Source organism: Equus asinus, chromosome 2 (genome assembly GCF_041296235.1).
Source record: "Equus asinus isolate D_3611 breed Donkey chromosome 2, EquAss-T2T_v2, whole genome shotgun sequence".
Lineage (NCBI taxonomy): Eukaryota > Metazoa > Chordata > Mammalia > Perissodactyla > Equidae > Equus > Equus asinus.
This window is the reverse complement of record NC_091791.1, coordinates 158,018,011-158,034,194: the sequence shown is the minus strand read 5'-3', so window position 1 is coordinate 158,034,194 and position 16,184 is coordinate 158,018,011. Positions and strand designations below refer to the sequence as shown.

Here is a 16,184-nt window from a genome sequence, read left to right as displayed (position 1 = left end):
TGGCCTTGGCCCCATTAGGGGGTACCTGGAACAGCTAAGCTGTTTCTGGGAACTCAGGGCCGTTCTCCGGACCCCGGGTATCCCCTTATGCTGCTGTCCAAAGGGCTGTGGCTCTCAGCCTCCCTCACCTCCGCGCCCGGCGCGGACCGCCCGGAGAGGCGCCCAGCTTCCTTTCCTCCCGGGCACTGACGGGTCCCTCACAGCCCCTATCCCCAATTCTTGTTCAAGTAGCTGCAGGCGGGGGAAAAGGCCAAGCCCCAGATTAGGAACAGGTCAACTTTAATTCGAGGGTCGAGCCCCTGTATTCCTGGCTGGGGGGAAAAACAAACACCCATATTTATCTCCGCTTCCAATTCGCCTCCAGGCTGAGGGATGGGGAGGAGGCGTGGAGCGCGGACTGGGCCGGAGGAACAGATCGGGTGTCCCTGCCTTTTCCTCCTCTTTCATGTGAAGCTCTGAGGAAAGGGGAGGAGGAGTGAGGGGCTGCAGGAGGATGAGTGGGTCAAGAAGGTTGGACCTGCTTGGCGAAGACCGCGATGTCCTCGTTGAAGGAGTCGGAGGAGCAGACGTCTCCGCCGGCCACTCCGGGTTCCCGGGGAGTGCAGGTCGCCAGCTCGCACTTCTCAAAGACCAGAGCTAACAGAGGAAACAACGGGTGCCTAACGGGCAGCGCCACGCAGAGACACACACACGGAGACGGGGTGCAGAGGGGAAGGAGCAAGAACTGTAATCAACAAGTTTGGAGGGTGCGGATTCCTGCTTTAATACAACAGGCACGCATCACACTTTACAACCCTTCCTCAGCCAGCCGAGCCTGGGCCAGAAACAGAAAGGAAAAACGGCCTGGCCCTTTTCCTCAGCTCAGGACTCCCTCAGATCAGGCCGGAGAAGCCCCTGGTCACTTTAGCCCGCCAAGTCAAAAGAGCCTCAGTTGGAACGTAATGAAACATCCAAGAAGCTCAGGCCGTCTGGAACCCGGAGTCGATCCAGACCCACTCCTCACACTACAGAGGCCGCCGAACCAACCCCTGAGACCCAGCCCTGACCTCCCAAGAAAGGAGCACTCTGTGAGATCAAAAATTGCTTTCGCTCTGCATTTTAATGGGCATTTCAGAGGAGGCCCAGGGCTTCACTTACATATACACCCGGAATGATATTTCCTAAATCTAAATTGGAGAGAGGGCTCGTCCACCCTCTCCACCCCCTTGCCTTGTAAACTTGTTTGCTCTACCTCTAGTAAAGCTCGGGTGTGGAGGCCAAAATAATAGGAATGTTAAACGCCGAAGAGCTTCCTTCCAGAGACCACATTTCTCCAGCAGGCAAAAATAAATAAATCGAGTGTTAAAACTTGGAAGTGTGCGTGCGCGTCTGCCCTTTGTGTTCCTCGGGGCGGTCTAGCTATACTTCGGGATGCTTGCGGCCTCTTGCTTTAGGCTCAGTTGCTGTTTACCGAGTGTCCCCTCCCCTCGGCATCCCGCCGCCTTCCCCACCTACCTACCCTCAGCTGGGAGAGCCCGAGTGGTACACGTCTGGATCGTGCACCCCCATCCCTCACCGAGGTCTCTCAGAATAGAAAATAATTTCCAGCCATCTCCCTTACTTCCCCCCAAGAGCGGCTCTGTGCAAGCAGCAGTCCCTTCCACCCCGCTGCACTTCAAGGTCTGCCCCCTTTATTTACAGAGAATTAAGAAGTGGGTGATTAGGACTTCCTGGCCGACAGAAGCAGCCCTGATCCGAGCTCAAGCTGCATTTAGTGGCTCCCAGACTCTCGGTAGGAAACAGAAGAGAAAAAAAACAAAGTTGCTCCTCATCAGCAGGAAACTTTCTCCTTCGTCAAGGCCTCTCTTAGGGGGCCTGAAAGGACCAGCTCTGCGTCCTTTGGCCAGGAATCCCGTCCTTGGGGAGGAGGCCCTGGCAAGATTCTGAGGACTCAGTCACTCCAGGCTGTGGGGTCCGGAGTGACGGGGCCGTGGGGGTGGAGGAAGCCATACCTTCCAGGGGCTTACACGCAAGGGGCAGAAGAACAGGCCCCCTTCACTGTCCTTTCCTAAGGCAAGCGTTTCCCGCGCCCCCCCCCCCACCCCCCTCAAGCAGAAATTACTCCCCTCTTAGTCGTCTACCCCCTCAACTCCCACAGAGACAAACACGCACTCGCAACCGTACTCACACACAGTATGCTGGGTCGGGAGTTGGGGGGGGGGGGGTTGGTTTACCCATAGATCGCATCCTTGTCCCGCTTCAAGGCGTCGTTGACAGCGGATCCCATGCTGGCCGGCATGACATTGGGGTGCGGGGCGTGCGCGCCGTAGTGCTGCGTGGCGTGGAGCGGCGGCCCGTGGTTCAGGTGGTGAACCGGAGGGATCGGCCGCGGCGCGTGAGGGTCTCCGTACATGGAAGCAGGCACCCCTACTCCGTCCATCCCGCCGTAATGGGGCAGCTCATCGTACTGTCAGAACCCGGCACAGGGGAGGGGGGCGCAGGAGGTGAGAGAGAGCCGGGAGAGCCGAGGGGGAATAGAAAAAGAAGCAGGAAGAAGAAAGCGAGGAGAGAAGTGGGAAAGGAATAGAGATGAGACAGAGGGAGAAAGACGAAGGGAAGAAGGGAGAGGAGGAGGGGGGAGACAGGGGAGAGGGGGAGAGAGAGAGAGGGAGGGAGAGAGAGAGACAGAGAGGAAAATAAAAATAAAAACAAAGTCAGAAAGGAGAAAAGTACCGAGGCACGAGTTGAACACACAGAAACCAAACCAGCCGAAACAACGGAGTTGAAAGTTGTGAGGGCAAATGTTTTTAAATTTTAAAATGAAAAAGTATGAACCAAGAGCAGCGTTTAGAGCAGGGAGAGGGGGGCAGTGAGGCCGGGGACTGAGGGGGCGCCGGGAGGTCCCGCTCGGGCCGGAGGCAGCAGAACCGTAGCGAGCCAACCGAGGGAGAAGTGGAGTCAGTGTGAGGAGGAAGCCCCGGATCCCACCCCTAACCCCCCTTCGCCTCCTCCAGAGGATCCAATAAATCAAAAGGCGAAATGAAACAAAATAAAGAGAAGAAAAACGCTAATAATCAGGACGAGAACTCCGAGGAAGAGGGAAGGCTGGGGCCAGTGCCTCCCCGGGGGCAGGGAGCGGAGGGAGGAGGGGAATAACGTGAAAGTTACCAGAAACATTATTTAGCAGCGGATTCCCTGCGTCCTTGTCAATTTCAGAGACAAAACAAGCAGCCCAGGCTAGTCTAGGCGGCGGCGCAGCGGCTGCGGCAGCGCGGCCCCAGCGGCGGCCCCGGCGGCGGCGGCGGCTCCTACGCAGCCGGTGCCCGCCCCGAGCCGCGGGAGCAGCGGCGGCAGCGGCGCAGCAGCGGCAGCGGCGGCAGCAGGAGAACCGGGGGAATCGCGCTGCTGGGGGAAAAGCTGGAGCGAGGCGAAAGCGTGTAACAATTGCACACACACACACACACACACCACTCACACGCACTCGCCGCCCGCCCGCTCGCACAGCGCTGGAACACGCGCGCCCAGACACGCACACACGCACGCACACACACTCGCACACACGCAGAGGCACGGGGGGGAAAAGAAGCCGATGAATAATTTTGCTGCTATTTTTTAAATACTGTCCGCCATCATCAAGCAGCGAGCAGCAGCAGCAGCGTTGAAGCGAGAGGAGGCATCGGGACAGGCCCCTCTTAGGAGAGGATTTATATCTAGGTAAGTGTTGGAGATTTAAACCTACCCTTTGCGCCATCAGTCTGCGCTCCAATAAACTCCTGGATGTGTCGTATATTTAATATCCCAGTCCGGATAAGAAAGTGATCTAGGCTGAAGATTCCTTTTTTTTCCAAACCAAGGAGACTTCTCCCAATTCTCCAATTTGTTATTTTTAGGGAAAAAAAAAAAAAGCCCAGGCAAGACAACGAAGAGTTTTTTTTTTCTGTGATATTTCTTCTTTTTCTCTTTTTTCCTCTTCTTCCTCCTCCTCCTGATCTTCCTCCTCCTCCTCCACCTCCTCCTCCTCCCCCCTCCCCTCCTCCTCCTCTTGGGTCCTCCTTTCCCCCTCTTTCTCTTCTCTTCCCCTCAGTTGGAAAAAAAAAAAAAGAAAAAAGAAAAGAAAAAGAAGAACAAGAAGAAAAAAAAATTGTCAAGCCCCCGAACTGAAGGTTACGAGCGGCCCGTCAGCAGCCCACATGTAACCGAACTGTCGTGTTTCATGGCTTTTTGCCACTCCAGCTGTCAATCAAAGCCCGGAATGTCAAGGTAGTGAATGAATGATGGTTGATGATGATGAAGAGGAGGAATCTTTGAGACCCGTTTTTTTTCTTCCAGTAAAACTCCACGAGGGGTTTCTGCTTCTTGAATTTTTTCCTCCCCCCTCCCCCCCTCTCTTAGCTTTGCCCCCGCGGTATCTATAATATGATCCTCTCTCTTTAAAGTATCGTTCAAAGAAAGCAGGGGAGAAAAAAATCAAGAAAAAAAATGAATAGTTTGCAAAAATTGGACTTCCTCCCCCCCCTTTCCTGGTAGGTATTTTGTCTCTCCCTCTCTCTCTTTCTCGCTCGCTCGCTCTCACTCGCGCTCGCTCTCTCGCTCGCTCTCTCTCGCTCTCTTTCTCTCTCTGGGAGATGAGTGAGTGTCAGTAGGTGTTGGCAGGTTGGCTGCTGCCTGGCTTATAGAAGAGCCTCAGTTTGGCGGCGCGGGTCGGCGGCGGGAGAACGAAATGACGGAACCCGGAAGTCGTGGTGGCCATAGCCCGTCGTACGGCGGAGACACATCCCGGGAGTGGGGAGCGGGAGCGAGGAGGAGCGCGCCGCGCCGAGCCTCTGATATGCAGCGAGTGCGATCGGACGGCCCCGGCTGGGGGGGCGGGGGAGGCGGGGGGCGGGAGGGGGAGGGGAGGCAGGAGCCGAGCAGACCCGAACAAATCAGAGAGCCTGCTCCTCCGCGGGTACGGCTGGGGGGGGGGCGGGGGGGAGGAAGGGGAGGAGGAAGAGGAGCGCGCGCTTGTGTGTGTGTGTGTGTGTGTGTGTGTGTGTGTGTGTGTGCGCGCGCGCGCGCTCACGAGGAAAGAGGGAGAGAGAGAGAGAGAATGAAGAGGACAGGGAGAGCGCAGAGAGGAAAACTGCAGAAAACCACAGGGAAAGTACGGTACAGCCTCAGATCTTTTAATTTTTTTAAAAAAATAAAACTTACTTCTAGTTCATTTTCCCATCACTCCGGGCTCTTGCCTAACCGGGTCGTGTCGGGGACGTTTGGCATGGCGCTCTTGCTTTTGTTCTTTTTAACTCCGCGGGCCCTACTCCTCTGTCAGCCGATTCCCGCGCCCGAAGGCTTTCCGCTAACATCCAGGGGTAGCCGGCGCTGCAGACGGTACCACGGCCGGGCTAGAGTTTTTTTTTTAAGTGGTACTTTCTTCCCTCTGCAGATCCAGGACCCTTGATGTCAGCATTCATTTTTTCCAGGACAAGAAGAGACCAGCTTAACTCAGAGAGCACTCCCTCCAAGCCGTGCGGACCAGGGCCACCCCAGAGAGTCTTTGGGGCCGTGGCGGAATCGGGAGGGAAGAAGTGGGGAAAGAGTCGTTTGGTTGTTTGATGTTGTCTGATGTCGCCAGGGGTGTCTGTATGTGTTTGTGTGTATGTGTGTATGCGCGCGCGCGCGCGATTGGTGTGCGCCTCCGAAGTGGATCTCACTTAGAGCTGGGAAGCACGGGAGGAAAAGACAGGGAGAGAGAAAGAGAGAGGCAGAGGGAAGATGCCATGCGAGGAGAATTGGCCCGCACTCCCTGCCCAGCTTTGTTGTGGTCGCCGGGGGCGCAGAGGCCGGGGCGCGGTTTTGCGGGCTAATGGCTGTGTTAATTATCCCGGGCAATTTCGCGGGATAGGGAAGATGGGGCCGACTGGAATGAACTTTTCCAAAAAGGAAAAAGGAGGAGAGTGGGGGGAAGGAAGGTAACTATCTCGCACCGTTTGTGTAGAAAGTAGTTCTGGCCGATGTCTCACCCAATCCCTGGCCGGAGCTGTACTCAGCCTCACCTCAGCGCCGCGGGTTTCCCGGCCGCCGCGCGTCAATCACTCGGAGCCCCGAGCTGGGGGCGGAGCTATGGTCAGCCCTCGCGCGCAGCGCCGCTGCCGCCGCCGCTCCCCGGCTCCCCGCCGCCCAGCAGCCTGGCCCTGCGCTCCGAGTGCAGCCGACCCCCTACTCCTCGCTCTCGCCCTGGTTCATGGTCCCCGACCCAGAGAATCGAAAACAGACTGTTCCTCAACAGCCGCCTCCCTCTCCAACTTTGAACCCATTCTGGAGAGTAGAAAGTAGCGTTATCCTCCGCACGCGGCTTTGATCCGAGTTCCTGGCGGATGGGGGGACGCAGGGAGAATAAAGTACCGTGTGTGTGTGTGTGTGTGTGTGTGTGTGTGTGAGAGAGAGAGAGAGAGAGAGGGAGAGAGAGAGAGAGAAGGACAGAAGGAAGGACGGTGGGCTTTTTTGGGGGGCCCCCTTTCGGTCTTCTCTGCTTCACTGTAAGCTTTCGGGCAACACTCAACTGGGTTTCGATCGCAGCCTGCAGAGACTCCAAGCGGAGTCGGAGAAATTTGGCCTCGTTTTAATAGGGCTGGGGAATGAGCTCCGGAGGTCAATAAAGCCCTCCAAAAATGATGAATGATTGAGCACCTGTGATGATGATAGTGATTACCAGAGCAATTAAACAGTTTGATTAAATGAGCCATCATAACAATGATGTCTGCGGGAAATCGGCCCTCACATATAAAGATAGTGTGGAGGGGCTGGCAAAGGCGAGGGGAGTGCGACGCCGGGGAGCGGGGCTGCGGACGGCGAGGTATTTGCCGGGGTGGCCGGAGCTGGGACTGCTGGGCACGCAGAGCCTCGGGGAGGAGAGTCTAGCCGAAATTTTCAGCCACTCTGGTGTGGGGCTTCAAGCCTGCAAGATCCGAAGGATGGGAAACCTGCAGGTAGGGGGGAGGGTCCTTCCCCCTCCACCTCCTCATTTTGATTTCCCTAGAAGAACTCCAAGATTAAAAGCATCCTTCTTATTTGTTGCTGAGTTGCTCCTCCACGTATAAGAAAAGGTGAGTAAAAAAGAAAAGAAGACAGAAAAGAAAAGAAAAAGTTGGCTTCCAGAATTTTATTTCAAGCGGCAGTTAACGCGAATTTCAGTTTAGCTGGGGCGGGAAGGATGAGAAAGAAAAGAACCCGATCTAGTGTCTTGTAGCGGAGCGTTTTCGACTTTGCAGAGGTCTTAATATTGTTGAACCCAAGTTCCCGGAGGAGCACCGCTAGCTGAGAAGTTTATACTCAGTTTTTCAGTTTTTCCTCTTCTAATTGTTCTTGTTTTCAATATTGCGTATTTATTGTCGCCAATAGGATTATTGTTGTTTTAAATGGTCTGTATATTAAGCGCCAATTATTTTTCTTTTTAAAAAGAAACTCAATTTGCTTGATAAACGCTCCTTTTGCAAAGATCAACTTCGAAGCAAACCTCTACATCTCAGAGTTTAAACATTCGGCGTTGTACGCTCTGCTTCTTTTACCACGGCTTTTTTTTTTTTTTTTTCCATAGAGATACCGTGAAGAGAGCTCGCCTCCCTACAGCCTTTATTTAGAAAAACTGCACTAGTATTAAAAAAAAAAAATGTTTCTTCCATGGCAGTGCATCTGAGTAAAAACAATTCGGACCTATTGATGATTTCTATATTTTCAAATGGTTAAGTTGTAATGTGTTGATTATTCCGTGATAATCTTGGGTTTTGCAAAAGAAAAAAATTTTAAACTCTATTTTCATCCTTTGGGCGATTCAGGAGGCATTTTATTCTAGACTCCTTTCTTCCTTTCTTTCTCTCTCTCTAATATTCTGTAACTTCTTTTGCATTTTATAGAATACATTAAAGCAAACAACAGGGACAATCTGGCTAGCTGTAGGAGGGAGAGAGAAATAGGACATTTTAAGATACTGTCAAAGAAAAAAAAAGTCTTCTTTAACTCCAAAGAATTTAGTTAAGAAGTGAGAGAGTGTTAAAAGTGAAGCCCTACTGGAGGAAAATCTGTGTCATTGAAAAACTCACCAGTTGCCTAAAGGGAGAACCCCGAATTTCGTGCGACTAAAGAGATTTCACTCACCCAGTTGTATGTCATTTATGAAACTGTTAGTTTAAAATAACATTGCAGTGCAGTGGATTACACACAAGATCAAGTTGGAGGTGATTCAGGGTGTCGGTTCTTAATCAATCTGATGAATTCAAAGAACTGTTACTTTTAATCACCAACTTGCTGAAGGTTTATTAATCAATAGAGCTGAAAAACACTGAGAACTTCCTGGTCTGCTCCCCATCCCCAGTTCTGCCATCTGATAGAAGTGATTGCACAGCAGTGGGGGTATGCACGCTTTCTGATTTCTAGCCTGATAGGACATTGCTGATGCTCCATTCTCAGCCTCCGAACCCCCACCCAGGCTGCGAGCCTCATCAGCTCTCCCACATTTGGGGTGAAGGAAAAGTAGGTGGGGCAGGCGGGGGAGACTGGCGCGAGCTGGGGGTCGAAGGAGGCGGCCCACACCTCCGTCAACAGTCAACTCCTTTTGCCCAGGCTGGAAATGGTTTTAACAGGCGGTAAAATTTCATCTTGCGGTGTCAAATTGGGGTCATTTTGGGGTTAGAGTTCTCAGTGTCCGAGAGGAGCTGTCCAGCTGCGTGGGGACTCATTAACTGCAAAAGATCTGTTTCAGTAAAAACAATTCAAAGACAATCAGAAGGCTAAAGACCCTCTACAAATCGCATTTTACAAGTGCCCCAGAACAAATATGGATGCTGAAACCTATTTCTTCAGAATCCCAAATCGGCTACTTAGCTCTGGAGTGGGGGTGGGGGCACTGCCTAAAAATGAGGTGAAGTGGGGGGATCAGGGGGGACCTGATCCGGTGGGGGTGAAAGAGAGGTGGAACGGGCCTCCTCTCAAATTTAAGAGTCTGTTTTTAATCACCTCTTTCTTATTGAAGCATCCTCAAGACTTCTGAGAACTGCTTCTTTTCTATTTTTCCTTTTCTTTTTTGTCTCAACATGGGATGCTATTACAGGTAACATTTAAGATTTGAAAAGAATAATTGAGTCCCTCTATAATTACTTAATTTAAAGGGCATTGGCTTTATGGAGAGTATTTAATTTGAAATGAGCATTTATGAACTCAAGAGTCTATTTTAGGTGAATTTGCCCACCTTCCTTAAGGAGCCTGTGTGTCTGTTTCTTTTAACCTTTTTTTTTCTAGAAAGTTATAGGCCCTCATCACAGATAACTCCAAATTCCTTAGAACTGTGAGGTCCGAAGTGTTAATCTGTGTATTAAAATCGCTGGATTTAAATCCTTTTTGTCTTCTTACAACAGTTAGAACAATTGACACCATGTTAGAGGAGCAAATAAATCCAACCTTAATCTTATTTGTAACTTTAGTTAACGTTTTGAATTGGAGTATTTTGGATTAAGCAGATTTTTTTTTTCCTCCATAAGGTTAATTTTTATTTGTGGCGCTTCTGTTTGCTGGTTTGGAAAAAACACGCTAACTATTACTTTGATTCAAAAAATTCCTCAGGTAAAAGAAAAGTGCAATTTTTAAAATAAGAAGTTAGATGTGTGAGATGCCAGGGGTTTTAGAATAAAACCAAATCAATACTTTAAAGGAAAGTATTATTTGAAAGAAGTTTTCTTTCTTGCGTTACTGACCTGAGCAAGTAAAAAAGATCAAAATATTTTATTCTTTCTCTTTCTCTCTTTGGACTCCGCTTCTGTCACTAGGTTTTCTCTCTCCATCTGCTTCACTGTTCTTTGGGTTCTGAATGCAACAGTGAATTTTTATCGTCTAGCTCTTTTCTCCAAGCTTCCCAGAGTATTTATAAATTGTTATTCAAGGAGTTTGATTGCGGCCCTGCAGAAACAGCCCTGAGCCCAGCATCGCTGGGACAAAGGCGGAGGGGCTCTCTTCTGCTCCAGACCTGCTGGCTGACAGTTGGAATTTTTGATATATATTTTATTTGGCATTTCCAATAACGTGTTTGCCTCTCCCTCCCACCCCCTTGCAGCCGTCTATTACTTTAAAAACATCTCCTCTCTGTAAACCTCAGCTCATCCTGGTGAACTGTTCTTGACCTTCCCAGCAGCTTAAGTAGCAGCTCTGAAAGTTGGACTAGGAAGAATTTCACTCCCTTTCGTACCTGTTAGCTTTGCTCACTCTCTTCCTAGTTGGGATCAAGGGAGGAAAGAGGACCTTTTTTTGTTTGGTTGGTTTTTGTTTTTTGGTCCTTTCCCCACTTAAGCTTTCTACCGTGTATTTTTCTCCCCCACTTCCCACCCCCATTAATATTAATAAAGCACCCTGCAATTTATCTTCTTAAATAAGATGAGGTGGAATCATTGTACTTTCTTTCCTTTCACTCCCCCTCATTTCTTATTTCTCCCAATTTTAGCTGCTTCACCAGCTCGCAGAAGGAAAGTATTTCAATAAATAGCCCTCTAGCGCTATCTGGCGGGTCTCCAAATGCGATGTGCGCTTGCTCTCTGTGCCTCCGGCTCCTTCCCGCGCTCTCTTCCTTCCTCTCTTCCTTCCTTTCTTTCTTCCTCTCCCCTTCTCTTTCTCTTGTCTCTTCCTCTCTCTGAGCCTATCCTCCTTTTCTCTCTTCCTGCTTCCTCTTTTCTGCTCCCACTCTCATTTTCCAGGGCCGACGGCTTGGAACGACCCGGTCGTAGGTTGATCCCCCCGGAACTAGGTGATGCTCCGGCGCCACCGAGCTCTCCTAGGGCTCCCACCTTCCCCCAATGTGGGTCACACACATCTTTTTCCTTTCATTAGCATCTTCACGTTGTTTAACATGTTGCTTAAAGTCCCGGCGTCTCAGCCGGCGGTGATTTGGAGGGGCTTATACAGGCATTTGTGAAGTTTGGAGGAAAGAAGTCAGACACTGGAATCCCAGCTAGTGGAGCCCAGCTAAGTTTTAGGTCAGGAGGCCGAGTCTCAGTGCGAGTTTGAGGAAGGGTCGGAGCCTCCCGGGGGGGGGGGGGGGGGGGGGGCGGCGGGGAGCAGCATCGCAAGGCGCCCGGCCTTCGGGAGAGCGCTGGAGTGGGGGTGCGAGCCAGCCCCCCATCCCCCGACTCCCGCCCGTCGGATCCGTACATCACAATAGACTGCTCGAGTTTGTATCCTGGGCCTGTCCAGGATTTTTTTTTTTTTTAAATGAACTAGCTCTATCCTCCCTCCCCCACAACTACCACCACACCAAATTTGGAGAGGAGTGGGAAAGAGAAGTGGGAGTAGGAAAGCTCACTGGAAACCCCACAGGGCAAAGAGGAGAAAGCCAGCAGCAGAGACTGAGGGAACGCACGCTTGAGGATGCAGTGTAGGCACAAGCATCCTCCCTCCTTTCCGGCAGAGATTCGTCTGCTTTCTTATTTGTGGCTTTTTTTTTTTTCAAAAACAGTAGCCTGTAAACCCTCAGCGATCTGTGGGGAGCAGTCAGAGGGGATAGGGCTGGAAGGAGAGATTCAACTCTGACTTGATGCTTTAGATACTCTCTTAAAATTCTTATTCTCTCTCTCAACACACACACACACACACACATACACACCACTCTGAGCCTTAAAGAAATCTCCAGTTCTCCCTTTAGGCAAATCTCTTCCATCTAGTCCTTGAAACTGAGGAAAGGATATGGGGCCTGGGGTAGGGCCAGACTCACTCAACTTTATGAGTGCATTTTCTAAAACTTACCTCTGACCTTGCAAAGTACTAGTGAGGACCACATCCCCAGTACAGACCCATTCAGTGGCTACTTGAAATTGGAGGACCTCAGCCTGCGGTGTCGGTGGTCACCAGACAAAGACCCCTTCCTAGTTCAGAAATCCTCCTCCCTCCTCATAATCTCAAAAGTAGACTGGAAAGGAGGGGGTAGGATGACACCATCACAGGTTCTAGTCCTCAAGAATTGCCCCCCGCCCTTTGCTGAAGGAAGAAAGCACAGTTTGGGTGTAATTAATTGAAGACTGTTATTAGGTCATCATTAGCCAAGGTGCAAATAATTGCAGCCCATTTTTACTTAAAATTGACCAGCCCCAGAGTGATAGATCGATTCGGAGTATAAAAATGATGTATCAAAACATCAATGTCGATTATTTGAAATATTGTAGTCGAATTTCTTTATTGCTTCATCGGTTAAGTGTCTGAAAGTGCGGTGTTCAAACATATATTTATGTTGTCAATACTGTCAGAACTGTCACTTTTACTATACTGGATTTGTACTATATTCTGAATTTACTCATTTACATAAAATGCCCACCCTAGGATTCCCCCACCCCCACCCCATCTCTCTCTTTCCTCCCATCTCTGGAAAATCCGTGTCAGTTTCTTCAAAGGATTCAGCAATCTTTGCCTAAGCTAAAGTGTACACTGCCTCTTTTACTCAATTTTCCACATCGGATTACATGTCTTTTTCACCATTTCTAACTTTCAAAGGGAGCCTTCATCCTTTCTTCCCAAGTCTGCCTACTCTAGCCTTTTCTCCGAAATAGTATTGTAGTACTTGGAAAGCTTCAGGTTTAAATATCCACATCTCAGTTCCCAGTAAGCCATTTAGATAGAAAAACGGAAAAACGGGACTTTACTGTACCTCCTTGGCCCGGCTGGTGTAAACCGGGTTGCTCCGGGCAGACGTTCTCACACGTGTCAGGGTCCATCATCAAATTACCTGGAAGATTGAAATCGTCCAAGGAAAATGAATTTGGAAATATAAATACTTTTTCTTTCTTTTTACTTAAAAGCTGTGATAGGAGAAAAAGAAATAATACATATAAATGATCAGCACGTTTTACCTTTAAAAGCTTTTGAACTCAATCGAAAGACACAAGTTGGAAGCAGAATTGACAGTTTTAATTCTACCCATTTTCACCTGGCACGTCAGATCAGAGGCAATCATTTATTTTATGGGGGGTGGATGGGAAAGTCGGATAGAAAGCTTGAATCCACTGAAGTCTCTATCTTAAATATCACAGAGAAATTAAAGACGCTGATTGAAATGCAAACATTTCATCGCTCCACATTTTCTGCCTAGACTAATTGAAATTTATAAATTCACACTCTGCCTAATTTTATGCTTTTTATTTTTTTCTAGGATTCCCTGCAAGTCTGATAGGAGAGACAGGGCCACTTCTGGACTAGCTCTAAGGATGTGTTCTCGTTTCCGTAACACTGAGGCACCTTTTAGAAACTTTTAAATGCATTTAAATAAATGTATTTGGACATTATGAGAAGCTACACATACAAAGACAGCTTGGCTCTATGCCGTCAATCCCAGCATTAGAAGAAAAAAAAAGAAAAAAAAGTCCATAATTCAACTAAAATTTTCCAAACCCATCTTTGCCTTAAAAAAAAAAAAAAAGGAGAAGAAAGTTTCCTGCGTGCATCTGTATGTCTTCGTGTGCACGTTTATAAACATCTCCCAGTCCGTGTTTGTGTGTTACCTCTCTCCTGCCACAAACTCGAAGGCAGAGGCATCGAGGGATCGCCCCCAGAGAGCTGTGTTTATTTAGGTTTTTTTTAATCTCTCCGCCGTGTATGACAAGTGTTACTTCAAGAAATTCATCAGCCTTCTACAGATACTTCCAGTTTTGCTGTAATGATCTGCAGAAGAGAACTGCCATCACTTTCTCACATCCCAAGGTGTTGCAGGAACTCCGAGAAAGGGGAGAGTGGCTGAAACGCTTAATTACGGTGGGGGAGGGAGGGCCCCGAGGCGCACCGAGAGGGGAGAGCGAGCAAGGTCCTTTACCTGGCCTGTACCTGGAGAAAGCTCTGAATCCTCTCGGCGAATAATTGGGAAAGGTATGGTTGCCTTTTTTTTCCCCTTCTTTTTAATGCCTTTGGGGAGAAGTGACACCCTTGTGTAACAATTAGCTCAGACAATAAAAATAATTGGAAAATCAGTTGGAATTTCTGAGTTTTTAATTATGTTTAATTTTGTGCTAAGCCGTAAAATTACGAATGCCCCTCAATTAAACACTCTCCACTTGTAAAGCGTTTAACAACAATTATTCCTTAATCAGTCTGAATGTGAGTCACAAATGATGCTTTTCCACATCAAAGGGACGTCCTTCGACGTTACCTTTTAGTCATAAGTAAGAGGATTAATTCCTATAATTAGAGGGATAAATATGTGCATAAATACATCTCTCACTCTCTCCTTTAAAAAAAAACAAAACACTTTCGCTCGGTGTGAGCCGTGGCCGGCTCTGGGAGGGTAAGGGTTTTTTAATTGTCTGCCTTTGCCTGAAGTTCCTTGGCTGGTGGGCGAATGCCACCAGGAGACCCGGGCGCGAAGCATAGACCTCCAGAGGGACACACGCGCACACAGAGACGCAGAAACGCACGCATGGGTCAGGCAGGAGGTACAAAGCTCAGGGGTCCCAAGACCCTCGCCGATTCCAACGTGATCCTCCCAAGACAATAACCCACTCTCCACTCTTGCCCCTGGCCCGGGCCGCGAGAGTTCTCTTCCTGTCGGTCCACTTGTCCCGAGGAGCGGGGTCTCCGCCCTGAGCCGAAGCTCCTGGTGGACTCTTCAGGCTACAAATAAAAATTGAGCATGACCTTTTAAAACTCCTGTGTGAATATCTCATTTACCTAATGACTTTATGTCACCTAGGAAGAAGGTCAATTTCCTCTTAACCTTTCCCCCGCTGCTGCAGTAAGCATTCTTGCCTAATCAATGATGGCTGGAATAATCAATTCCCATTTTATGATCGCTGACAAACTCAATGTCTGGGCGGGGTGTGAGCGCGGCAGGGCCAGCTCGGGCCGGGACAGAGGGCTCTCCGGGTACGCCCAGCTCCGCCCGGCGCCAGGGGAAGCTGCTCTCTCTTCCCGTCGAGTTCACAGACCTTGGCAAACTTCCCTCCCCCAACCGCCGGCGTGACTTCTGAGTTGTCACTAATCCGAACCTGATATTCACCAGAGCTCCTTCGGTCACCAACAACGCTCCCCGCCGCTGCTGGGCCTCCCACCCGCCCCTCCTCGGCGTGTTTTCATTTCAAAGTCTGCAGGCAGGGATTGCCCCGACCCAAAGGAGAGTGTGTGTCTGTGTGTGTGTGTGTGTGTGTGTGTCTGTGTTTTAGTTTCATTTACATTTTAAAAATTATTTTTGCCTTCTTCAGCGAGGATCTCTCAGCTTTTTCACTCTGTCTCAGCCCTGCTAACTTTGCATAAACAAAGCAACAACAGAAGCTCAGAGTGGGTGGATTCGTGTGGAAATGAAGTCAACTGGCAGAGTTCTCTCTCCTTCCCTTTCTCCTTTCCTATCTCCTTTCCTTTCTCCTCTCCCTCTCTCAGTTTTTTCCTTCCTCTTCTCTTGCCCTCCTCTTCCTGCGCCACCCCCCACACTAAGCAGTTATCCTAAAAGGTAAGTTTATTAGATGCCACTTTACCCCTATTTTCCGTTCCCCAATTTGGGGAAATTACCACGTAAATTACTAAGTCAAAGCTAATTTGAGAGCAAATTTAGGATGATTTGCCATGCTTTATCTTTAGAGGGCCTAAATAGGAGTGCCTTTCACCTCCCAGTTTCTCATAAGTAGATGCTGACTTTCACATACACAGCACTTGGTTGAAGAGAGAGTTCTCTTAACACTGGCTCACCATTGGTCACTGTGTTTTCTTTCCCTTCATCCTGCCCTAACCCCATTTTCATTACCAAGACATGAGGAAGCTGCTGCTAATTCGCAAGCAATTAAAAAACCTGCTTAGCTAGGGTTTAATGGCAGGAAAATCACTTTTCTTGGAAAAGATGTCTTATATGCAGGTTTTTTGGAGTTTTCTTCTTATTCACCAGCTAGTTAAAACCCAGCCTGAACTGAACTTTTTCTCCTGAGAGTGTTCTCTCAGGCCATGTTGATGGTCTTTGAAAAGGTAATTAAAATGCCCCTTTTCTGAACTCATAGCACCTCATTACTCGTAGGCAGACATTCTGCTAAAATTAGGAAGTTTGTCAAACAATTGAAACAAAAATGTAACTATTCCACCTTATAAAGTGGAATAAAGGATAAATCACCCACTTTGGTGTAAAAAAATAAACAAAAAAGGCATTTGAGCCCAAGGTGAGGCATATCAGGGCCAAAACACTCAGCGTTTATCCCCAGCAGCCTCTTCAAGTCCTGTCAGTAACAGAG

General features: G+C 49.1%; 1 protein-coding gene and 1 long non-coding RNA gene across 15 annotated transcripts in view; one reads left to right on the top strand and one right to left on the bottom strand.

Moving 5' to 3' along the window:
- MEIS2 (Meis homeobox 2) overlaps positions 1–5,414 on the bottom strand; it is a 201,671-nt gene extending 196,257 nt beyond the window's left edge. For 3 of the 13 annotated variants that reach the window (XM_070503659.1, XM_014847322.3, XM_070503649.1), the window contains exons 1-3: positions 5,173–5,414; positions 2,214–2,446; positions 518–659 (exon numbers count right to left, since the gene is read on the bottom strand). In XM_070503659.1, the coding sequence (XP_070359760.1) occupies positions 518–659; positions 2,214–2,419 (348 nt within the window). In that variant the 5' untranslated portion in view covers positions 2,420–2,446; positions 5,173–5,414. Of the gene's footprint in view, positions 1–517; positions 660–2,213; positions 2,447–3,147; positions 3,448–3,718; positions 4,825–5,172 lie in introns of those variants that run through there. The other 10 variants (XM_014847327.3, XM_044765188.2, XM_044765190.2 and 7 more) reach the window with 10 other exon arrangements.
- Positions 3,317–13,946, top strand: LOC123283007 (uncharacterized). 2 transcript variants are annotated; one of them, XR_006523427.2, is made up of 2 exons: positions 3,317–3,693; positions 13,136–13,946. It is a non-coding gene; the product is annotated as an uncharacterized lncRNA (long non-coding RNA). The 2 variants fall into 2 exon arrangements; XR_006523426.2 differs by lacking the exon at positions 3,317–3,693 and adding an exon at positions 6,116–7,064.
- The last annotated feature ends 2,238 nt before the right edge of the window (positions 13,947–16,184 follow it).